The 16,554-nt window shown below is 44.9% G+C and overlaps 2 protein-coding genes across 2 annotated transcripts; both read left to right on the top strand.

Moving 5' to 3' along the window:
- Positions 1-369: 369 nt before the first annotated feature.
- On the top strand, positions 370-7,791 carry slc7a2 (solute carrier family 7 member 2). The gene is made up of 11 exons (XM_076103238.1): positions 370-739; positions 822-977; positions 1,813-1,978; positions 2,159-2,295; positions 2,376-2,598; positions 3,949-4,085; positions 5,695-5,797; positions 6,280-6,491; positions 6,578-6,744; positions 6,859-6,967; positions 7,460-7,791. The coding sequence occupies exons 1-11, from the start codon at positions 370-372 to the stop codon at positions 7,645-7,647; spliced, it is 1,968 nt and encodes a 655-aa protein (XP_075959353.1). The 3' UTR covers positions 7,648-7,791.
- Positions 7,792-12,039: 4,248 nt separating this feature from the next.
- Positions 12,040-15,302, top strand: pdgfrl (platelet-derived growth factor receptor-like). The gene is made up of 6 exons (XM_076104039.1): positions 12,040-12,174; positions 12,923-13,196; positions 13,289-13,440; positions 13,735-14,028; positions 14,553-14,689; positions 14,995-15,302. Exons 1-6 carry the CDS (start codon positions 12,120-12,122, stop codon positions 15,181-15,183), a joined length of 1,101 nt encoding a protein of 366 aa, XP_075960154.1. The 5' UTR covers positions 12,040-12,119; the 3' UTR covers positions 15,184-15,302.
- The last annotated feature ends 1,252 nt before the right edge of the window (positions 15,303-16,554 follow it).

The following is a 16,554-nucleotide window of genomic DNA, read 5'->3' as shown; positions in this document are numbered from 1 at the left end:
AGAGAACAAGCTGTCAGAGCCGCTCAAAACGCGAAAGTGGCTGAAGTGCAAACTGCTCCCAGACCTGACCTTTGCTTTCACAAATCAAATATTGATGCTGAGATAAAGAACAGTGATGGTGAGATCAAATCATCTTCTCTATGTGTGTCGCCGTCGAGGCCTTCGTGCTGCGTGCGCACGTACTCACCCCACATGCACATGTTGACTCACCCAATTAAACTATGCAATATATACTGCACAGCATGAATTGCATTAAATACTCATTTAAGTTTGTGGTCTGGCTAGAAGTAAAATGTCTCTCAGACAGAGGCTACACAGGTATTTTCACTTTGAATCTCTCTCCCCCCCCCCCCGTCTGCAGGTGCCAACATGTTGGAGCAGGTCCTGTCATTCAGCCGCTCCCTGGTGCGCAGGAAAGTGGTCGACATGAACAGCCTGGAGGACTCGAAGCTATGCCGCTGCCTGGGAACCGTCGACCTCATCGCCCTGGGAGTTGGCAGCACTCTTGGCGCCGGCGTCTACGTCCTGGCCGGCGAGGTGGCCAAGGGAGACTCAGGCCCCAGCATAGTCATCTCCTTCTTAATTGCTGCCCTGGCCTCCGTCATGGCCGGCCTGTGCTACGCTGAGTTTGGCGCGCGCGTCCCCAAGACCGGCTCTGCTTACCTTTATAGCTATGTGACCGTCGGAGAGATCTGGGCCTTCATCACCGGTTGGAACCTCATTCTCTCCTACGTGATAGGTGAGTTAGTGACTGTCTTTTAATCACGTGTTGTTCAGAGAAGATGTTGATTCGTTTCTGTTTTTTTTTCGCTTTCTCACAGGTACCTCCTCAGTCGCCAGGGCTTGGAGTGGCACATTTGATGAAATGATAGGAGGGCACATAGAGGTGTTCTGTAAGACCTACTTCAGCATGAACTCTCCCGGTCTGGCTCAGTACCCCGACTTCTTTGCCGTGTGCCTGATACTGCTGCTTTCTGGTAAGGCAGCAAATAAAGGCTGAAAATCATAAAATCCATATGTTGCATCAGGGGCTGGTGACAAAGAACAGATAACTCATGCCATCTTTCATGAGCCACAGCTGGCATAATCCAATAAAGAGATGGCACGACACTATGTGATAAGTGCCTAATAGGCAATGTGAGTCCACTGGGAGATCACATACGCCCTTTCGGTTTTAGAAACTCCCTGAGTCTCCTGCTAGTCCTCAGCAGCACCCCGCTTCTCTTTCCCACAGTCACACACAATCACATCTGGGAACTGCCCACAACTACAGTTTCTTTACAACGTCAGGTCACCGACAAGCTCTACTGTAGCAGCCGAGGATGTATTATTGTCAGTAGCTGTTGACGACTTGCAGAGTACTCCAAATTAATTTCCCGTGGTCAGATTCATGACAGTCCTGGGATTTGAAGTGGACATGACCTTCAGGCTAAAACGGAAACCTTATCATAAAGTATGTTTAATCCATTGGCCTGCCAGTGCAATGATTATGGTAAGTTAGTGCGACCCGCAAGTGTTTGGTTGTTTTTCAGAATCACAGATGTGTAGACCGGATGCAATATCTATTCATCACAACCAGATGAAAACAGGATCAGCTACATTTTTTACAAATTCTGTCATGAATGTATTTATTTCACAGAGTTCCGCCAAATTTGCTCTCAGATATGCAACACTTAACATTAAAATAACTGAAACTTTACCTGTAACATGTGCAGTTATTCGATCGCTGTGAAATGCGGTACTGACATCCACACGTACCCCTCACAATAAATTGTAATAACTAGCCGTGATCCTCCTTCTTGCTCATCTAAGGACTCCTGTCGTTTGGCGTGAAGGAGTCGGCCTGGGTCAACAAAGTCTTCACTTCAGTCAACGTGCTCGTACTCTTGTTCGTCATTATCTCCGGCTTCGTCAAAGGAGACACGGCCAACTGGAAGATAACTGAAGAATCCCTTATAAATGTCACCATAGTTGCAAGGTAATGCATCCATATAACCATCACAGTTGTGATTTGTAAAAAGGCCATGAATGCACAGCTGTTCTCTAAACAGCTTTGCATTCATGGCCTTTCATGGTCAGCCTGGTTTGTTGTTTCATGACAGCAACTGGACATTTTTAGTCCAATTGTTGCTGTGAAATGACAGTCAATATGTTTCAGGAACTTGTCGGCGACGGCCAACGTGAGCAGCGATTATGGAGTCGGAGGATTCATGCCCTTCGGCTTCAGTGGGACCTTGGCTGGAGCTGCCACCTGCTTTTACGCTTTTGTTGGATTCGACTGCATTGCTACCACAGGTGAGCCATCGATAGGTTGTGATTTAGCGCAATCCCGTCAAAGCCAAATGCAAACACGTCGGTGTGTCTGTGCGTGACAGGCGAGGAGGTAAGGAACCCCCAGAAAGCCATTCCCATCGGCATCGTGGTGTCACTGACCGTGTGTTTCCTGGCGTACTTTGGCGTGTCCGCCGCGCTCACGCTGATGATGCCCTACTACCTGCTGGACGAGAAGAGCCCTCTGCCCATGGCCTTTGAATACGTGGGCTGGAGCCCTGCCAAATACGTGGTCGCTGCAGGGTCACTGTGTGCCCTCTCCACCAGGTAAGCACTGGATCTGCTTTCGTAAAAATAAGTTGAGGACACACTATCAATATCCACGGTAGACAAAAGCATTCAGATGTGTATTTAAAATACGACTTTGAGTTCTGATTGATGTGCATGCTATACATGGGTGAGGTCAAAAGCTCTGACCACACGTCTCTGTCTATCTGTCTGATCGGATTGATTCCTGACGCTCAATGGGACATAGTGGGTGCAGTGCTTAATTCTCTCTGTTTTCAGACACCTACCTGTTTTTGTAATATACTATTTCCACTTAGAATATCTTAAAAGAGGTGGGCAGGATTGTCTAAACAATATAGTGGTGTGACTTCATTCTGTCTTTCTACCCTGAGGGGTTTCTGTATCAGTTCTATGTCAGTGCCTGTAATTGGTGTTCAGGCTGTTACTTTGGGGGTCCGCACCTTTGACAGTTGTTTTCCCGATTGTGAAAACCCTTTGACACATATTTTGGTGCGTTCATATGTTTGAACTGCCTCAAGGGCACATCAAATCCCTTAAAGTTCAACTCCTAAACCAGCTCTCAAAACTCAACGAAAATCTACTCGCATGACATCATAACATTTGACTGTTAAAAGACAGTAGTGGTATGTAATTTGCCCTCAAAAGCAGCCATGATTTATTGTGTTCATTTAAGTTGATGCAAGTTAATGACTGATGAGAGACGTGCCAACAGGAAAGAAAGACACTTGTTTACTTTAAAAAGGTACAGTTCACCCCAAAATCAAAACCCCAAGCCGAGTGCCAAGCAGTCCCATTATATTGGAGATAAGGCGGACATCTCTCTTTGATTTTGCAGTGAACTGTCCCTTTAAGCATGCTATGACGCTTTGATGATGTGATTGTTGGTGTAAATGTGTGTGTTTCTCTGTGTTTGGGGCTTTTGACTAATGTGTTGGTCTTGCATGTCTCTGCTGTCTCATGCAGTCTGCTGGGCTCCATTTTCCCCATGCCTCGTGTAATCTATGCTATGGCACAGGACGGGGTGCTTTTCAAAGTCTTAGCCCGAATCAATCCAAAGACGAAGACCCCACTTATTGCCACTATGACATCCGGTGTAGTAGCAGGTGAGAGCCGGGGAGAGTCGAGTGAGATCACTCCTGCTAATCTTTCTCCACCAATCAAATGTGAAAGACAGACAAACACGCAGATAATCATTTGGCTCTTTTTTATTTTCCGGAAACTTAACCACACTTCAACACTCTCTTCTTTCAGTCCAGTTTTAGGAGGTTTTCCCTCCATACACACATGTTGTTCTTTCACATTTGTGCCGGTGTCATGTTTTCTTTCCCAGAATGCCCTCAACTTAACCATGAACCCTCTTCTCCCTAGCCTGTTGGGCTCCATGTTCCCTCTGCCGCGCATTCTCTTTGCCATGGCACGAGATGGTATTCTGTTCAAATTTATGTCCAAAGTGAGTAAGCGCCAGTCTCCTGTGGCTGCCACCATGGCGGCAGGTACCACTGCGGGTAAGCTCCCGGGATGAGGACTCGCCTGTGGTGGGGTTGTATCGTGGACTTGTTTGGGGATTTTATCAATGCACGTGGTGGTGGTGACTGCATGTTTAAACTTAGTGATGGTGTTTCCAAAAGCATGTGAGGAAACATTACACACTTCAGTAAGGCTGAAAATCAATGTAAATAATTTTTGTCCACGACTCCAGGAAGTCACTGCTCCAGGCCAGGAAATAATCCGACACATAACCCCACAGTAAAAACACTAAAGCTGTGTTTCCAATCAGTTGTCAAGCTAATTTTAAGCAAACTTTTGAAATGGCGCAAAAAGAGAAATGCGCATTAGGTGCATTTCCGTCAACTTTGCTACATCGTAGATTAGTCAGAAGCTGGTGGTATAAACTATGCAAGAATGGCATCAGCCAGTAAACAGATTAGAACCAGAAACGAAACAAGGCGGCTTGGCATTTACAAGAGAAAAATGGAGAAAGGTCTTCAGGATTTTGCCTCAATTTTAAACAAGCATTTGGACGTCATGTGAATATACTAGAAGACAGCGGGCACAGCAGATCAGTCATACGAGTTCAATGTTCGCTGCGTTAGAATATTCACAGCAACGGTTGTTCCATAATGCAATTGAGGAAGTCTTTTTTTTTTGCCGTTTACATACAGCTTTTCTAATGCATTGATTCGACATGCACATAAAAATATGTCAATGAAAACACGGCTTCTACATTATTTTCGTACAGATTAAACAACGTGGGCGGTTAGCTTAGCTTAGCTTAGCACAGAGACTGCAAACAAAAGGAAGTGTACTCCAGGGTGTGTCAGTACATCGTGACATCACAGGTGGGTGTGGTTACAGTTGCAAAAGAGTACAATTCTGACCACACAATGAAATAGGGATGAAACATTCAACCTGAGACGACAATAAAAAACTTATTTTCAGCCTGCTTTTAAATGAGCTATAAAGCCAAGTAAAATAACTTTTAATGATAGAATAAAAAATAAATACTAACAGTTGACCTTTGGGGATTGGTATGCTCATACATTATTATAAAGGTCTACTTCTAAAGCTTGCGGTAAGGTGCGGTGTGCGGTTGCATCATGCTCACTGTGCTCAGGTGTTGGGGCGATGACCTTTAAGTTGGTTGACCGGGTGAAGTGGCAGGCAGAGGTGAACCCTGGGAAGGAACCCAGCACACCGGCCATGTACAGAGCTGGTAGACCTGGGCGGGGGAGCTTTCTTTGTTATTTTTGCTTTAATATAATGCCGCGGGGGGCAGCGGACATACCGCCTCTCTGTGTTTGTACTGTGCTGCTGAGATCAGCTCCACGCCGGAGTCTGGTGCTGAGATACAAGAGGGGGAGCGCCACAGTGTATCTCACATCAAACGACACTCGGCGCGGAGATGATTGCAGCTGCGAGCCCGGGGGAATCATTTCATTTAATTTCGTTTTATTGTGAAAACATGTCTGCATGAAGTTTAATTTTCATCTGTTCATGTGTGCATCTGTTGGATGGGGCATCTGAAGAAAACAGCTTTTCAAATTATAATTGCAAGAATGTTGTGGGTATAAATGTTTTCATGTAATTTGTGTTTTTTGTTTTTACCTGCTATAGCCATCATGGCTTTCCTGTTTGACCTCAAAGCGCTGGTTGACATGATGTCCATTGGGACCCTGCTGGCCTACTCACTGGTTGCTGTGTGTGTGCTGATTCTCAGGTGGGTACATTTGTAAATAACCAAGAAGTGTTATTTGTGCAACATTGTGAAACAGCGTCCCTTTTAGCTTTTCTAAAAACCCACAGGTACGATTACAAACGCCTCATGCTGTTGCATCACTCTGGTGATGTAAGAACTGTGAATGCTCCCATTGTGTGACTGTGTAGTGGCTGCTTGAGTGAATGAAGGCGTTTACTCAGGCTCCTTGTACTGTTAAACTCTGGACACGTTGTACACCTCTGCTGGTTGCACCGAGGTGACTCATCACCACAGCAGCGTTAACACGGACACAGTGTCCGTTCACTGGTTCAAACTGGATTTATAGGCCTCAGTTGTAAAGTAAAACCAAACATATAATTCACAATGAAAGTGTTTTGTAGCTGCTTAAAGGAGGCTGTATGTAAACAGGTAGTGCTTCGAACATCTTTCCATAGTGAAATGCAGACTCGTGACCTTTAATCTCTGACTCCGCTGTCGTCCAGGTACCAGCCAGATGGAGCCCTAGTGCAGCGGGCAGGCACCGGCGAGAGGGACTACCTGTCCTCTGAGGCGGGGGAGTCTGACCTGACGGAGTCCGAGTCCCACCTGAACATGCTCAACGGCGGCAGCTCCACCCTGCAGGCTGTCCTGCACCCTCCCGCCTCACCCTCCGAGCATTCCTCCAGTGTGGTCAACATGACCGTCTGTGTACTCGGTAAGCAGGCCAGGTTCTTTTGTTTTAATGATGTGACAAAAGACGTCAGAATTAAGTGTATGTGTGTGTGTGTTTTCAAACCACAGTGCTGGTAGTGTGCGTGGTCAGTTACCTCACAACGTACCACATCTACTCCATCCTGGGCATGGAAGTGTGGATCCTGGCGCTCCTGACCGTGGGCCTCCTCATCTTCAGTGGCTGCGTCTTCATGGTCTGCAGGCAGCCTCAGACCAGCACGAAGGTCTCCTTCATGGTGCGTGGCAGCTCAATAAGTGCGCCGGTTTCATAGTCTCACCTCATGGTGATGAGGCTGATCCAATACATATACATTGATGGTAGATTTATCTTTGCTTGTTTTCCGTCACAGGTTCCCCTTCTGCCTTTTCTGCCCATTCTGAGCATATTTGTCAATATTTACCTCATGGTTCAGCTGAGTGGAGATACCTGGATACGTTTCTCTGTGTGGATGGCCGTGGGTGAGTTGTGGACATTTAAAGGAGTAATAGACATTTTTGGAAATATGCTTTTTGGTTAGGAGTTAGGTGAGAAGCTCAATACCACTCTCACGTGTATGCTAAACATGAAGCTAGAGCTGCTACGGTTAGCTTAGCTTAGCATAAGGACCGCTATCCCGGCTCTGTCTAAAGGTACTCTGTCTCTACCGGGAGCAGTGACTTCCTGGCGTCTTGTCATCAACCGTTGGAACCGTTGGAAACTTCAAGAAGTCACTGCTCCTCGTCGAGAAATATTTCAGCACAAAATCACTCACACTTTGTTTTTTGTTTTTTTTAGATATATCGTGTTAGTTAATGAGCTTCAGAGGTGCTGGTGGACGGATTTTGTCGTTCGTACAAGCCAAGCTAAGCTAAGCTAAGCTACGCTAAGATGTAGCTTCGTATTTAGCAAACACATATCAACTTTTGTTTTTTGGTATCTCATGTCTTTTCCAACGTATTTTTATTTTTCAGGTTTCGTGATCTACTTCGGCTACGGCATGTGGCACAGTGAGGAGCGCCTGCGCAAACTCCAGGGTCTCGTCAACAGCAGCAGCACCCTGGAACACAGCAAGACCGGCGGGGAGAAGCGGGCCGGTACGGGTGCGGCGGGAAAAGACCAAGAGGGTTTCATCCGCCCAGAAAAGACCAGCCAGTTTTAAAGTGATGGACTCTGTGAGGCGACAGATGCATGAAAGCACACAGCAGCTCTGCCTTGATGCACCTGTTCACACGGGCGGCGTCAGAACTCTGTATTAGCGGCCACATGATGTGGGAAGCCGCTCTATCACTGCGATGGACTCGCATTAGGTCACATTGCGCTTTACGGACAGCACAGAGACAGAATTAAAAAAGGACAGGTAACACACTGGAGGGTGATGTTCATTTCCTTTAACACTGAAGCAGTCTGTGCACCACTGCAGCAAAGCCTCTCTCTCTCTCTCTCTCTCTCTCTCTCTCTCTCTCTCTCTCTCTCTCTCTCTCTCTCTCTCTCTCTCTCTCTCTCTATTTTCCTTTTCTGTTATTCTTTACACTTTAAGCAAGTTTGTACAAGTGGGTTTTTAAATGTAAAGTCTTGGGAATCTGTGTTGTCCATTTTATTCCTCCAGAGTATTATTAGATTTTGGATACACCAATTATGTACTACTATTAAAAGTAATGTTAGTTTGTGGTAGACTAATGGAAGTCCAGTAAGTGCTGGTGGAGAAGACTTCTGTAGGTGGCATGCAACAGATCCTAGCAGTCTGTAGCTGTAGTTATTGAGGTATCTGTATCTGTCGTGGTGGTGGTGGCTTTACTCAGCACAGGTTTACTTTTGCATTTTTGCTAGAGTGTGTTTTATCTATGAACTGTTACAATATGAATATGACGATCCTTATTTGATACAGAACTCTGCTCAAGAAGTATTTTAGTGGTAGCGTTTTCCACTGTCAGATATATGACATGCTGTATTGTCTGATATTTTGATACGGTTACAGACCTTCATGAAATGATTCTCTTTGACACCTAACATGAAGCACAACAATTCATTCCAAAGGTCGGTCTTGCCGCATCATTTAGATGAACTGGGTCCTTTTTCCAGGTTTATTCTCTTGTGTTGGGTGTCTTCTTGCTTCAAGGACTGGAGTCTGTGTTGCTTTATAACCGTGTTGAAGACTTTTTGTGCTAAACTGCATGAAGATTCAGCACTTTCATTCTTTCCTCTGGGCTTTCAGGGGGAACCCTGTCAGGCTCAGTGAGCTCTAGTTAACGGTAGAAACTTTGGGATGTTGGTGATCAGGTTGATTGATGTGCAGGGCTCGACAGTAGCAGTTGCCAGGTTTGGCAACCATTTGGAGAAACTGGCAACCAATTCTTGGCCTCAGTGGCGACCAATTTTTTAACAAAAGTAGGGACAGTAAACAGCAAAAAAAAAGTACATGTTTAATATTTGTCGCATCGGTGCATGTGTCAAAGCTACATGTCACAAAGCTGCACGTGCTTTGGGGCGTTTACTCGCCTGCGCACAGGCATCTGTTTTAGAGACAATGTGGAAGCAACTGTTGTTTGTTCTTGGGGTGGACTAACCTGTCAACATCACGAACGCACAAGAAGATTCAACTGACAAACAAAAAAGCAGATGAACCTGAACGAAAAAACAAAAAGGAAGCTAGTGTCTCGGCATCTTTGAGCTGGACGGAAGAGTTTTTTGTTCGGTTTCTATTATAACGCTTTTATTCTTTCATGTCACATTTTCATTTTTAAGCTGACGTACAGGACAACTGCTTAATTACTCAAAATATATGGTGACTAAAAATGACAACCATATTTTCAGTTTTGGCAACCAAAAGCTCATGCCTGGTTGCCAGCCTGTCGATGCCTTTTAAAGGTTAGTGTTGAGCCCTGGTGTGTGCAGTGCAGTGGTTTAAATGAATGTGGAACAAATCCAGAAGCTTGCCTCAGCAGGAGTTTGTAGGTGTTCTACTATTCTGAACCTCTACATGAACAGTGTGGAGTCTTCCAGTGAGGTTACAGGGTAGAAGTAACCACGATGTCATGATACAGTATCACTTGTTACCAACTGCACAAGTACAATAAATGTATTTTCCAGTAACACAGTGTTTCATGTTTTCTTTTCTCTTTTATATTACTGCCTTAAGGTGGTTGTGTTTAAGTATTTGTCTGTTAGTTAGCAGGATATCTGAAAAAACAACAACATTTTAATGAAATCTGAGAGTTGGGCCATAAATCAAATAACCGATTCATTTTGTTATGTAGATGACGCCCCCATGTGGCCATTTATTCATAGCTTACTCAGATCTTTTACTCCAGTAAAAATACTCCAATACAAAAATACTCCAATACAAAAAGTACAAGTTCTGCATTCAATATCCTATTTAAGTATTATCTGCAAAATATACCTATAGAATCAAAAGTAGTACAAGTACTTGTGTCAAATGTCCCCTGTGACTGATATTTTGTAATACATGACATTATTAGATGGTAACAATGTGTAAGTAGCATTTTATTATAGGTATAGCTGGTCAAGATGGAGCTAGTTTTAACTACTCATACTGTTACACTGTTGGGATCTGGCAGGAGAGTGTTTGGTTATCAGCAAGTATGAAAACTAAATTATTGACATTAATAAATGTGCTGCCGGCACATAAGCTTTTAATCCCTTCTTTCCCAGACCAAGTGCACCCAGTTGGGCAATGCAGCACACCTGCACACCTTCTTCAGTGCCATGAACACCATTGAAAACACATCAATGAGCAACACCGTTGCACTGGGTGACATGTGCCTGCATTACAATGAACACGGACGCTGTAGTTTACTGTGACCATAAATTGTCACTTAAGCACCAAATGTGTATTAATACGCAACAGAAGTCCCGAACAAATGCACCAACAGGCAATGCAATTTGCCTGAAGGAAAGCAGTTATAAATAAATAATGAACACATTTTTATTTGGATTTAAATGTAGCTGTATCTTTAATGGGAACGCCTTACCTGTAATTATTAATTAGTTCCTAGGAAACTATAAGGTGAACCGCAGACCTGTAAAATGAGGCGTACATAAAATAATATTTTGAAAGAGGATAACGAGTACTTTTACTTATGACAGTATGGGTATATTTTGCTGATGGTACTTTATTAACACTTTGAATGAAGTATTCTTTAATTGTAATTGAATATTTTTGCTTTGTGGTATTTCCTGAAGTAAAGGCTCGAAATACGGCCTCTTACTTTTTAGACAGTCTGTTTTTTATTATTGCCAACAAATCACAGTTTATTATTATTATGTTATATGCTGTGGTATCCCGTATTTGTGGATTTGCACTGGATGGTGTTCAGGAAGAGAAACAACAACAACACCTAAGGACTACAAGGTAAAATGTTTCATTTACTCCTTTGTGAATGGAAAAATATTTCAAATAACATAACAGTGTTCAGACATTTAAACATTTCACACACTAGATTTTATTTTGAATTTTTTAAGCTCGAAACATTGGATACCGTCATCTCTTTGCGCCTCGAATAACTTTTTAAATGAAACCATTTGAGAAGTTTAGAGGAGAAACGTCTCCCAAAGGAACCTGAAACTTGATTGGGTCCCCAACTACACACGACTGTTTTTGTCACAAAGTGCTGCTTCACTGCTCTCGAACTGTGCGTTCTAATACCAATTGTAGTGACTGTAAGTCCTATACTTTGGCCTCTACTGGCTGCTGACTGATCTTAATTGTTTGGACACGTGCTCAGAGAAACAATATACAAAGTCACCATTACTTTATGTCATGGCGTCTGTCTTGCCACTGGTTTTTCAGCAAGTGTCCGTCACTTCCAATAAGTTCGATCACAACATTTAAACAAATATCGCCACACAATGTTGGCCATACACAGTCAAAAACTGTTTGCCTCTTTCTCCAATCAGCCACACCTGCGATCCCTTGCATCACAACTACATCGGCTGAGGCCAGTACCAAAGCACCACCTGGTGCTTGAAAAGCATATTACTCATAAACACAAATCAAATACATAGCTCCTACACCCATACTATCTATGCCAGAGAAACATTAATAATGGCATACTGCATTGTTATGGCAGCGTATGGATTCAAAGTAAAAATAATAAGTATGTGGAACGCAGTGCACCCGTTGAAACTTTGCTACAATTCTGGCCACATCCCATTTAGTTTTCCCATCACAGCAAGTGTGGTCCAGGGCAGAACACCATGTGTTACAGCACTAATCAGGATGTTGCTAGGTGTGCAGCATGTGAAACAATGAACGCCACAGCCAGAAAACACAGCCGTGCTTTTCTGATCCCGTCATCACCCTTTAAAAGGACTCTGTTAATGTGCATATGAGCATGTAAGTAATCTTCCAGATGTGAGGCTATCCTTGAACACGATTTACACTCAGGTCCAGCAGAGGGCTCTAGAGTTCCTGCTTCTGCTCCTGAGCTCTGAGGAGAGGGAGTAAACAGAAAAGGCTCTGAGCTTATTTTCCCCTTTCCTCTCACTCTGTGAGGATGGAGCTGGAAATCTAGACGGGGCAGCTGGAGCCCGCAGAGTTCCTACTGAGCCCCGCATCAAAACTCCCCGACTCTCTCCGTCCCAGCAGAGCGCACCGTCCCGTCAGCACACAGCATGAAGCTCTGGGTTGTGTTTTGCCTGGCGCTGCTCTGGGTTGAGCTCCAAAACGGTGAGTAAAGTCTCCACATCTGTCTGGTAGACTTATGGTTGAAGCAAAAATGAGAACTTGGAGTGTAACCTGCAGGGAGGATTAAATAATCTGAGGTTGTGTGGCTGGCTGGTGGGCACCAGTCTCTGTGATTGTGCGTCGAATGGGAGGTGGATTCACAAAGAGGTAGATCTGCTTCACATGAGGCAAACACTCGATCGACACATTTTGTCAATCATTCTGTCTCTCCTCAGGCGAACACTGCAACTAATCTCCTCTATTTGAATTGTATATAATGCATGTGAATTGTAAAAGTTTGCAGAAGAGTTGTGTGAAGTTTTTGCAAAGTATTTCTGCAGACCAACTCAAACCAGCTGCATCTGAGGCATGCAGCAGGCGTTTCTAATTAACCAGCCCTCGCTGCTGACCTCTGCTTGGAGTTCTCATTAATTCTGCACGAAAGAATGAAACAACAAACCCTGAAAGTCTACATTACAGACAGATTTTTGTTTTGTGCCGCAGCTGAAAGAGGGTTCTGGGTTCTGGACATTTTGTGCCAGTAATAAGGATTTCACACTTCCTGCTCAACTGTTGTCACAGCTGGGGGAAACAGGAAGAGTATCTCTCTGGATGGGCAAACTGAACACCAGTCTGGACAGTCTGTAAAGAATTAGGCCACAGCACAGCTCCGGCAACGGCTGATTTTGTGATTTATCTTCATCATCTTGGCTCTTGCCTCTAACTCACCCTCCTCCCTCTGTGCGTCCAGGTGCCTGCCAGCAGGTCAAGCGGAGAAAAGATGTAGGAGAGAACCGCATCCGTCCTGGGGGGAAGCGGGTGAAGGCGCGACCTACCAAACCAAAAGATGGAGAAGGGAAAGGCCAGTCCCTGCTGACCCAGGTCTTAGATAAGGGGCGCTTCCTACGCCTGGGCTCGAGCACCACCCTGACGCCCGGGAGGGACATGGAGCTGCGCTGCAAAGGCAATTCTATCGGATGGTCGTACCCGACCTACCTGGACATCTTCAACGACTCGCGCCTCAGGTGTCCGAAGCGCGCGTCAGCCATTTGTCGTGCTATAAGCTGATGCAAGTGTGTAAGTCTCATATATATATATTTTTGTTTCCCGCCTCCAGCATCAATCCGAGCGACAAGTACAGCCAACTGATCCTGACGTCGCCCTCTGCTGCCGACACGGGGCCCTACAGCTGCTGGGTGATCGTGTGTGACGGCACCGAGTGTGAGAGGGACCACGATCGCACCGACGTCTCATACATCTACTTCACAGGTGAGGCAAAGCACTCTCAGCACACTGAGCTTTACAGTTTCTAAAATGAGAAATAAGGGATATTTACAAAGAGCACACGATGCCACTTTAATAAATGGTTAATGATTCATCATAACATGAATATGATATTTATTTATGCTTCGTTATCATTTATAAGATCACAACCCTTTGGTCCATCAAATACATAGATCACCTTTGAGATTGGATGGCCTGTCTCCATTTAGGTGTATTTTTGGCACCAGTGTCATAGAGGACAATACCACATCCGAACCTTACACCTGTCCCCCTAAACAGACAAAGACAACCTCTTCGTCCCCTCTGCCATCCACTTCGAGATCGTGTACCTGCGCCCGGACAGGCCCGCCGTGGTGCCCTGCCGCGTGACCGACCCGCAGGCCAAGGTGTCCCTTCACAGAGAAGTCCCTCCGGAGGAGATCCCAGCCAACGGGACGCAGGTGACCTACGACCCCACCAAGGGGTTTGTCTTGCAGAGCCCCAGCCTGGAGCACCAGGGGGTCTTCTACTGCAAGGCCGTGACCAAGGGCACCCCTCAGATCTCCACCAAGTACCAGCTGCTCTATGTGGAGGGTAAGGAGTCACACTTATCACAGATAGTCTCAAATGGTGTCGCTGCTCAGAGGGCTGGGTCAGTGACCTTTTTCCTCTTGTGTGTTTAACTGCCAAACATAGAAACTTTAATTATGACTTCAGTGATTAAAAGCAAGAACCACGGTGACAGGCATTTTCTACAAAGTCATGAATCAAGTGCTGGTTTTTTTTTTTGCTTCATCAGCCTCTAGGAAAGGGTTGTATTTCTCAGCTGTCAAAGGCTTCCTCGCTCCTCTCTGCTGAGCTTGGTTCGTGTGGGCGATTTCCAACTGAAATGGAAACACAGTCTAGATTTTGCAAATATGAGGAGGAAGAAGAGCAGTGAATTTATGGAATGGAAATTGTGCGTGTGCGGTTTAGGTCAAATTAAGCTCCCGTGGCATGTTTGACTGGAGAGAGACGGATTTTGGACTGGGGACGGAGGTTTAACTGGTTAAATACCCCTCAGCTTTCACCTGTGAGTCTTATGAGTTTTAACATTGGTCACCGTTTCTTGTTGCCAGTTCCGAGTGGGCCACCGTTTGTGAGCCTCGACGCCTCTCCGGAGTCAGTGGGAGGAGGCGACAACGTCGACGTAACCTGCACAGTGTTGGGGGAGCCGGAGGTGGACGTGAGCTTCACCTGGTCTTATCCTGGTCAGGTAAGACGACAACTGGGCTTAAATCCTACAGTCGCACCTGATTGAGGACAAAGTCAGCAACCTGCGTTTACACATGTCAGTCTGCTTCAATTAAATCGTCCACACAGAGACATGTTGATATTGTAAACAGGGTTAATAATCATAACACATTCTTAATTGGAGGGTAAGTTTTAGGTTATCAGATAAACCATGGTGGATTTTGTGATTACCTAACCGTTTTGAATCATAGATCAATCCTTTCCCCGCCCCGATTGTCACCAGAAAACCCCACAGTGGGAGTAGATCACGTTTGTTTTATTGTGTAGGGCCGTCGCCCGGTTCACACCCACACGTCCTGGAGGCTGGTTAACAGAGGAATAAGCCACACCACGAGGATCTCTCAGAGCGTCCTGACTGTAGAAGACATGGAGACCATCGACTTTGGAAACTACATCTGCAAAGCCAAGAACCGGAACGGCGAGACAATCGTGACGACCAACATCATCTCCAAATAGCCTCGGCAGCGGAGCCCGTGTTACGGTTGAGTGTGTTGCTGAGATGTAAGAGGAACACACCAACCAGTGAGACCTGATGAAATCGACATGTATATACATCAAAATGGGTGTATTTTTAGATTGCAGATTATGTGATAACATAATAAAGATTTGCTACATCTTTTGTTGAAGAGTTCATTCTCAAAACTGGACCCTTACTGTATGTTTGCAGTTCACGTGACTGTAGGTTAGTGCAAATCTGCATGAAGCCATGCACAGCCATGCACAGTCTAACACAGAAGCCAAAGTGTGTGAGATGTTTCACTCATTTTTAGAGTGGCCAAAAGGTAGTTCTGGAGGAGGAGGTTCATTTTGCAGCAGCACAATGAGCCGACACATGAATGCAATCTGAATTCCAAAGAAGAACAAGGAGTGCTGACTTTCTCCCCCACAGTCCAGCAGATCTACTGGGAACGTTTGCTCAGTGAAAAGCCCCAAAAACCGTTTGACAACATGCTTCTTGCGATTGCTCTACAGGAGTTCGGGTTTCACATGTAGCTTCTCAAACTCGGCAACGTTTAATAAATGAAATGATGCTAGAAACGAGAGCAGCGGCCATCGGAGACTTGCTCTGGCTTCGCAGCAAGTTGTCAAAGAGGAAAATCTGGTTTAAAGCTGAGCGGTGTGCCAGGCTGACGTCCTAATGCACTCCGTATGTGGAATGTGATCTGCAGGCCCAGAACTCATTTCGGTCCAATGCAACACTTGCTGCAGTTTCCACTTTGCTGAATCGTTATTTGGTTGTTAGGATTTTTGGAATATGCTTCAGTTTAGGAGACGAATGTTTGTGGTTGAGAAAATAATCAAGGATATTTGATATCCTGGAATGATGCCTGCTGAAATCCTATCATATACAATAGGGGTGGGAATCACCAGAGGTCCCGCGATACGATATTATCACGATACTTCGGTCACGATATTATCACGATACTTCGGTCACGATACTATCACGATACTGTGATATTCTGAGTATTGCGATAACATAGGCCTATATTGCGATTTATTACTTTTTTCAACTTCAAATGAAGTCCCCAAAGGAAAACTGTGTTAACATGTTTTATCTAATAAGATAAAGTTTTCAGTCTGTTCATCTCACTTCAATCATTTTTATTGCAGCAAAATAGGATTGTCAAGCAGACAGACTGACCAACAATGTCATAAATGTTGCATGAACCTGACAAACTGAACTGTTTGTATTACTACATAGTCCAACTTAACTGAATGCAAACGTGTGGACTCAGTATATGAACTATAACTTATATAAGTAGGATATAAGAGTTATATAACTCAGTATAACTTGCGATGCGTGGACGTCGAGGGCAGAGAGACAGT

The sequence above is a fragment of the Anarhichas minor genome, unplaced genomic scaffold (genome assembly GCF_050575085.1).
Source record: "Anarhichas minor isolate MPS153535 unplaced genomic scaffold, ASM5057508v1 ptg000028l, whole genome shotgun sequence".
Lineage (NCBI taxonomy): Eukaryota > Metazoa > Chordata > Actinopteri > Perciformes > Anarhichadidae > Anarhichas > Anarhichas minor.
Note: the sequence above shows the minus strand (reverse complement) of the source record. Positions and strands in the feature narration are given on the sequence as shown.

Excerpts from the sequence above, each read along its gene's own strand:
- slc7a2 (XM_076103238.1), top strand. The coding sequence starts at position 370 with ATGTTGGAGCAGGTCCTGTCATTCAGCCGCTCCCTGGTGCGCAGGAAA. Across the intron at positions 5,798-6,279 it reads GTGTGTGTGCTGATTCTCAG|GTACCAGCCAGATGGAGCCC; the intron begins GTGGGTACATTT and ends GCTGTCGTCCAG. Across the intron at positions 6,492-6,577 it reads CATGACCGTCTGTGTACTCG|TGCTGGTAGTGTGCGTGGTC; the intron begins GTAAGCAGGCCA and ends TTCAAACCACAG.
- pdgfrl (XM_076104039.1), top strand. The coding sequence starts at position 12,120 with ATGAAGCTCTGGGTTGTGTTTTGCCTGGCGCTGCTCTGGGTTGAGCTC. Across the intron at positions 12,175-12,922 it reads CTGGGTTGAGCTCCAAAACG|GTGCCTGCCAGCAGGTCAAG; the intron begins GTGAGTAAAGTC and ends CTGTGCGTCCAG. Across the intron at positions 13,441-13,734 it reads CTCATACATCTACTTCACAG|ACAAAGACAACCTCTTCGTC; the intron begins GTGAGGCAAAGC and ends CCCCCTAAACAG.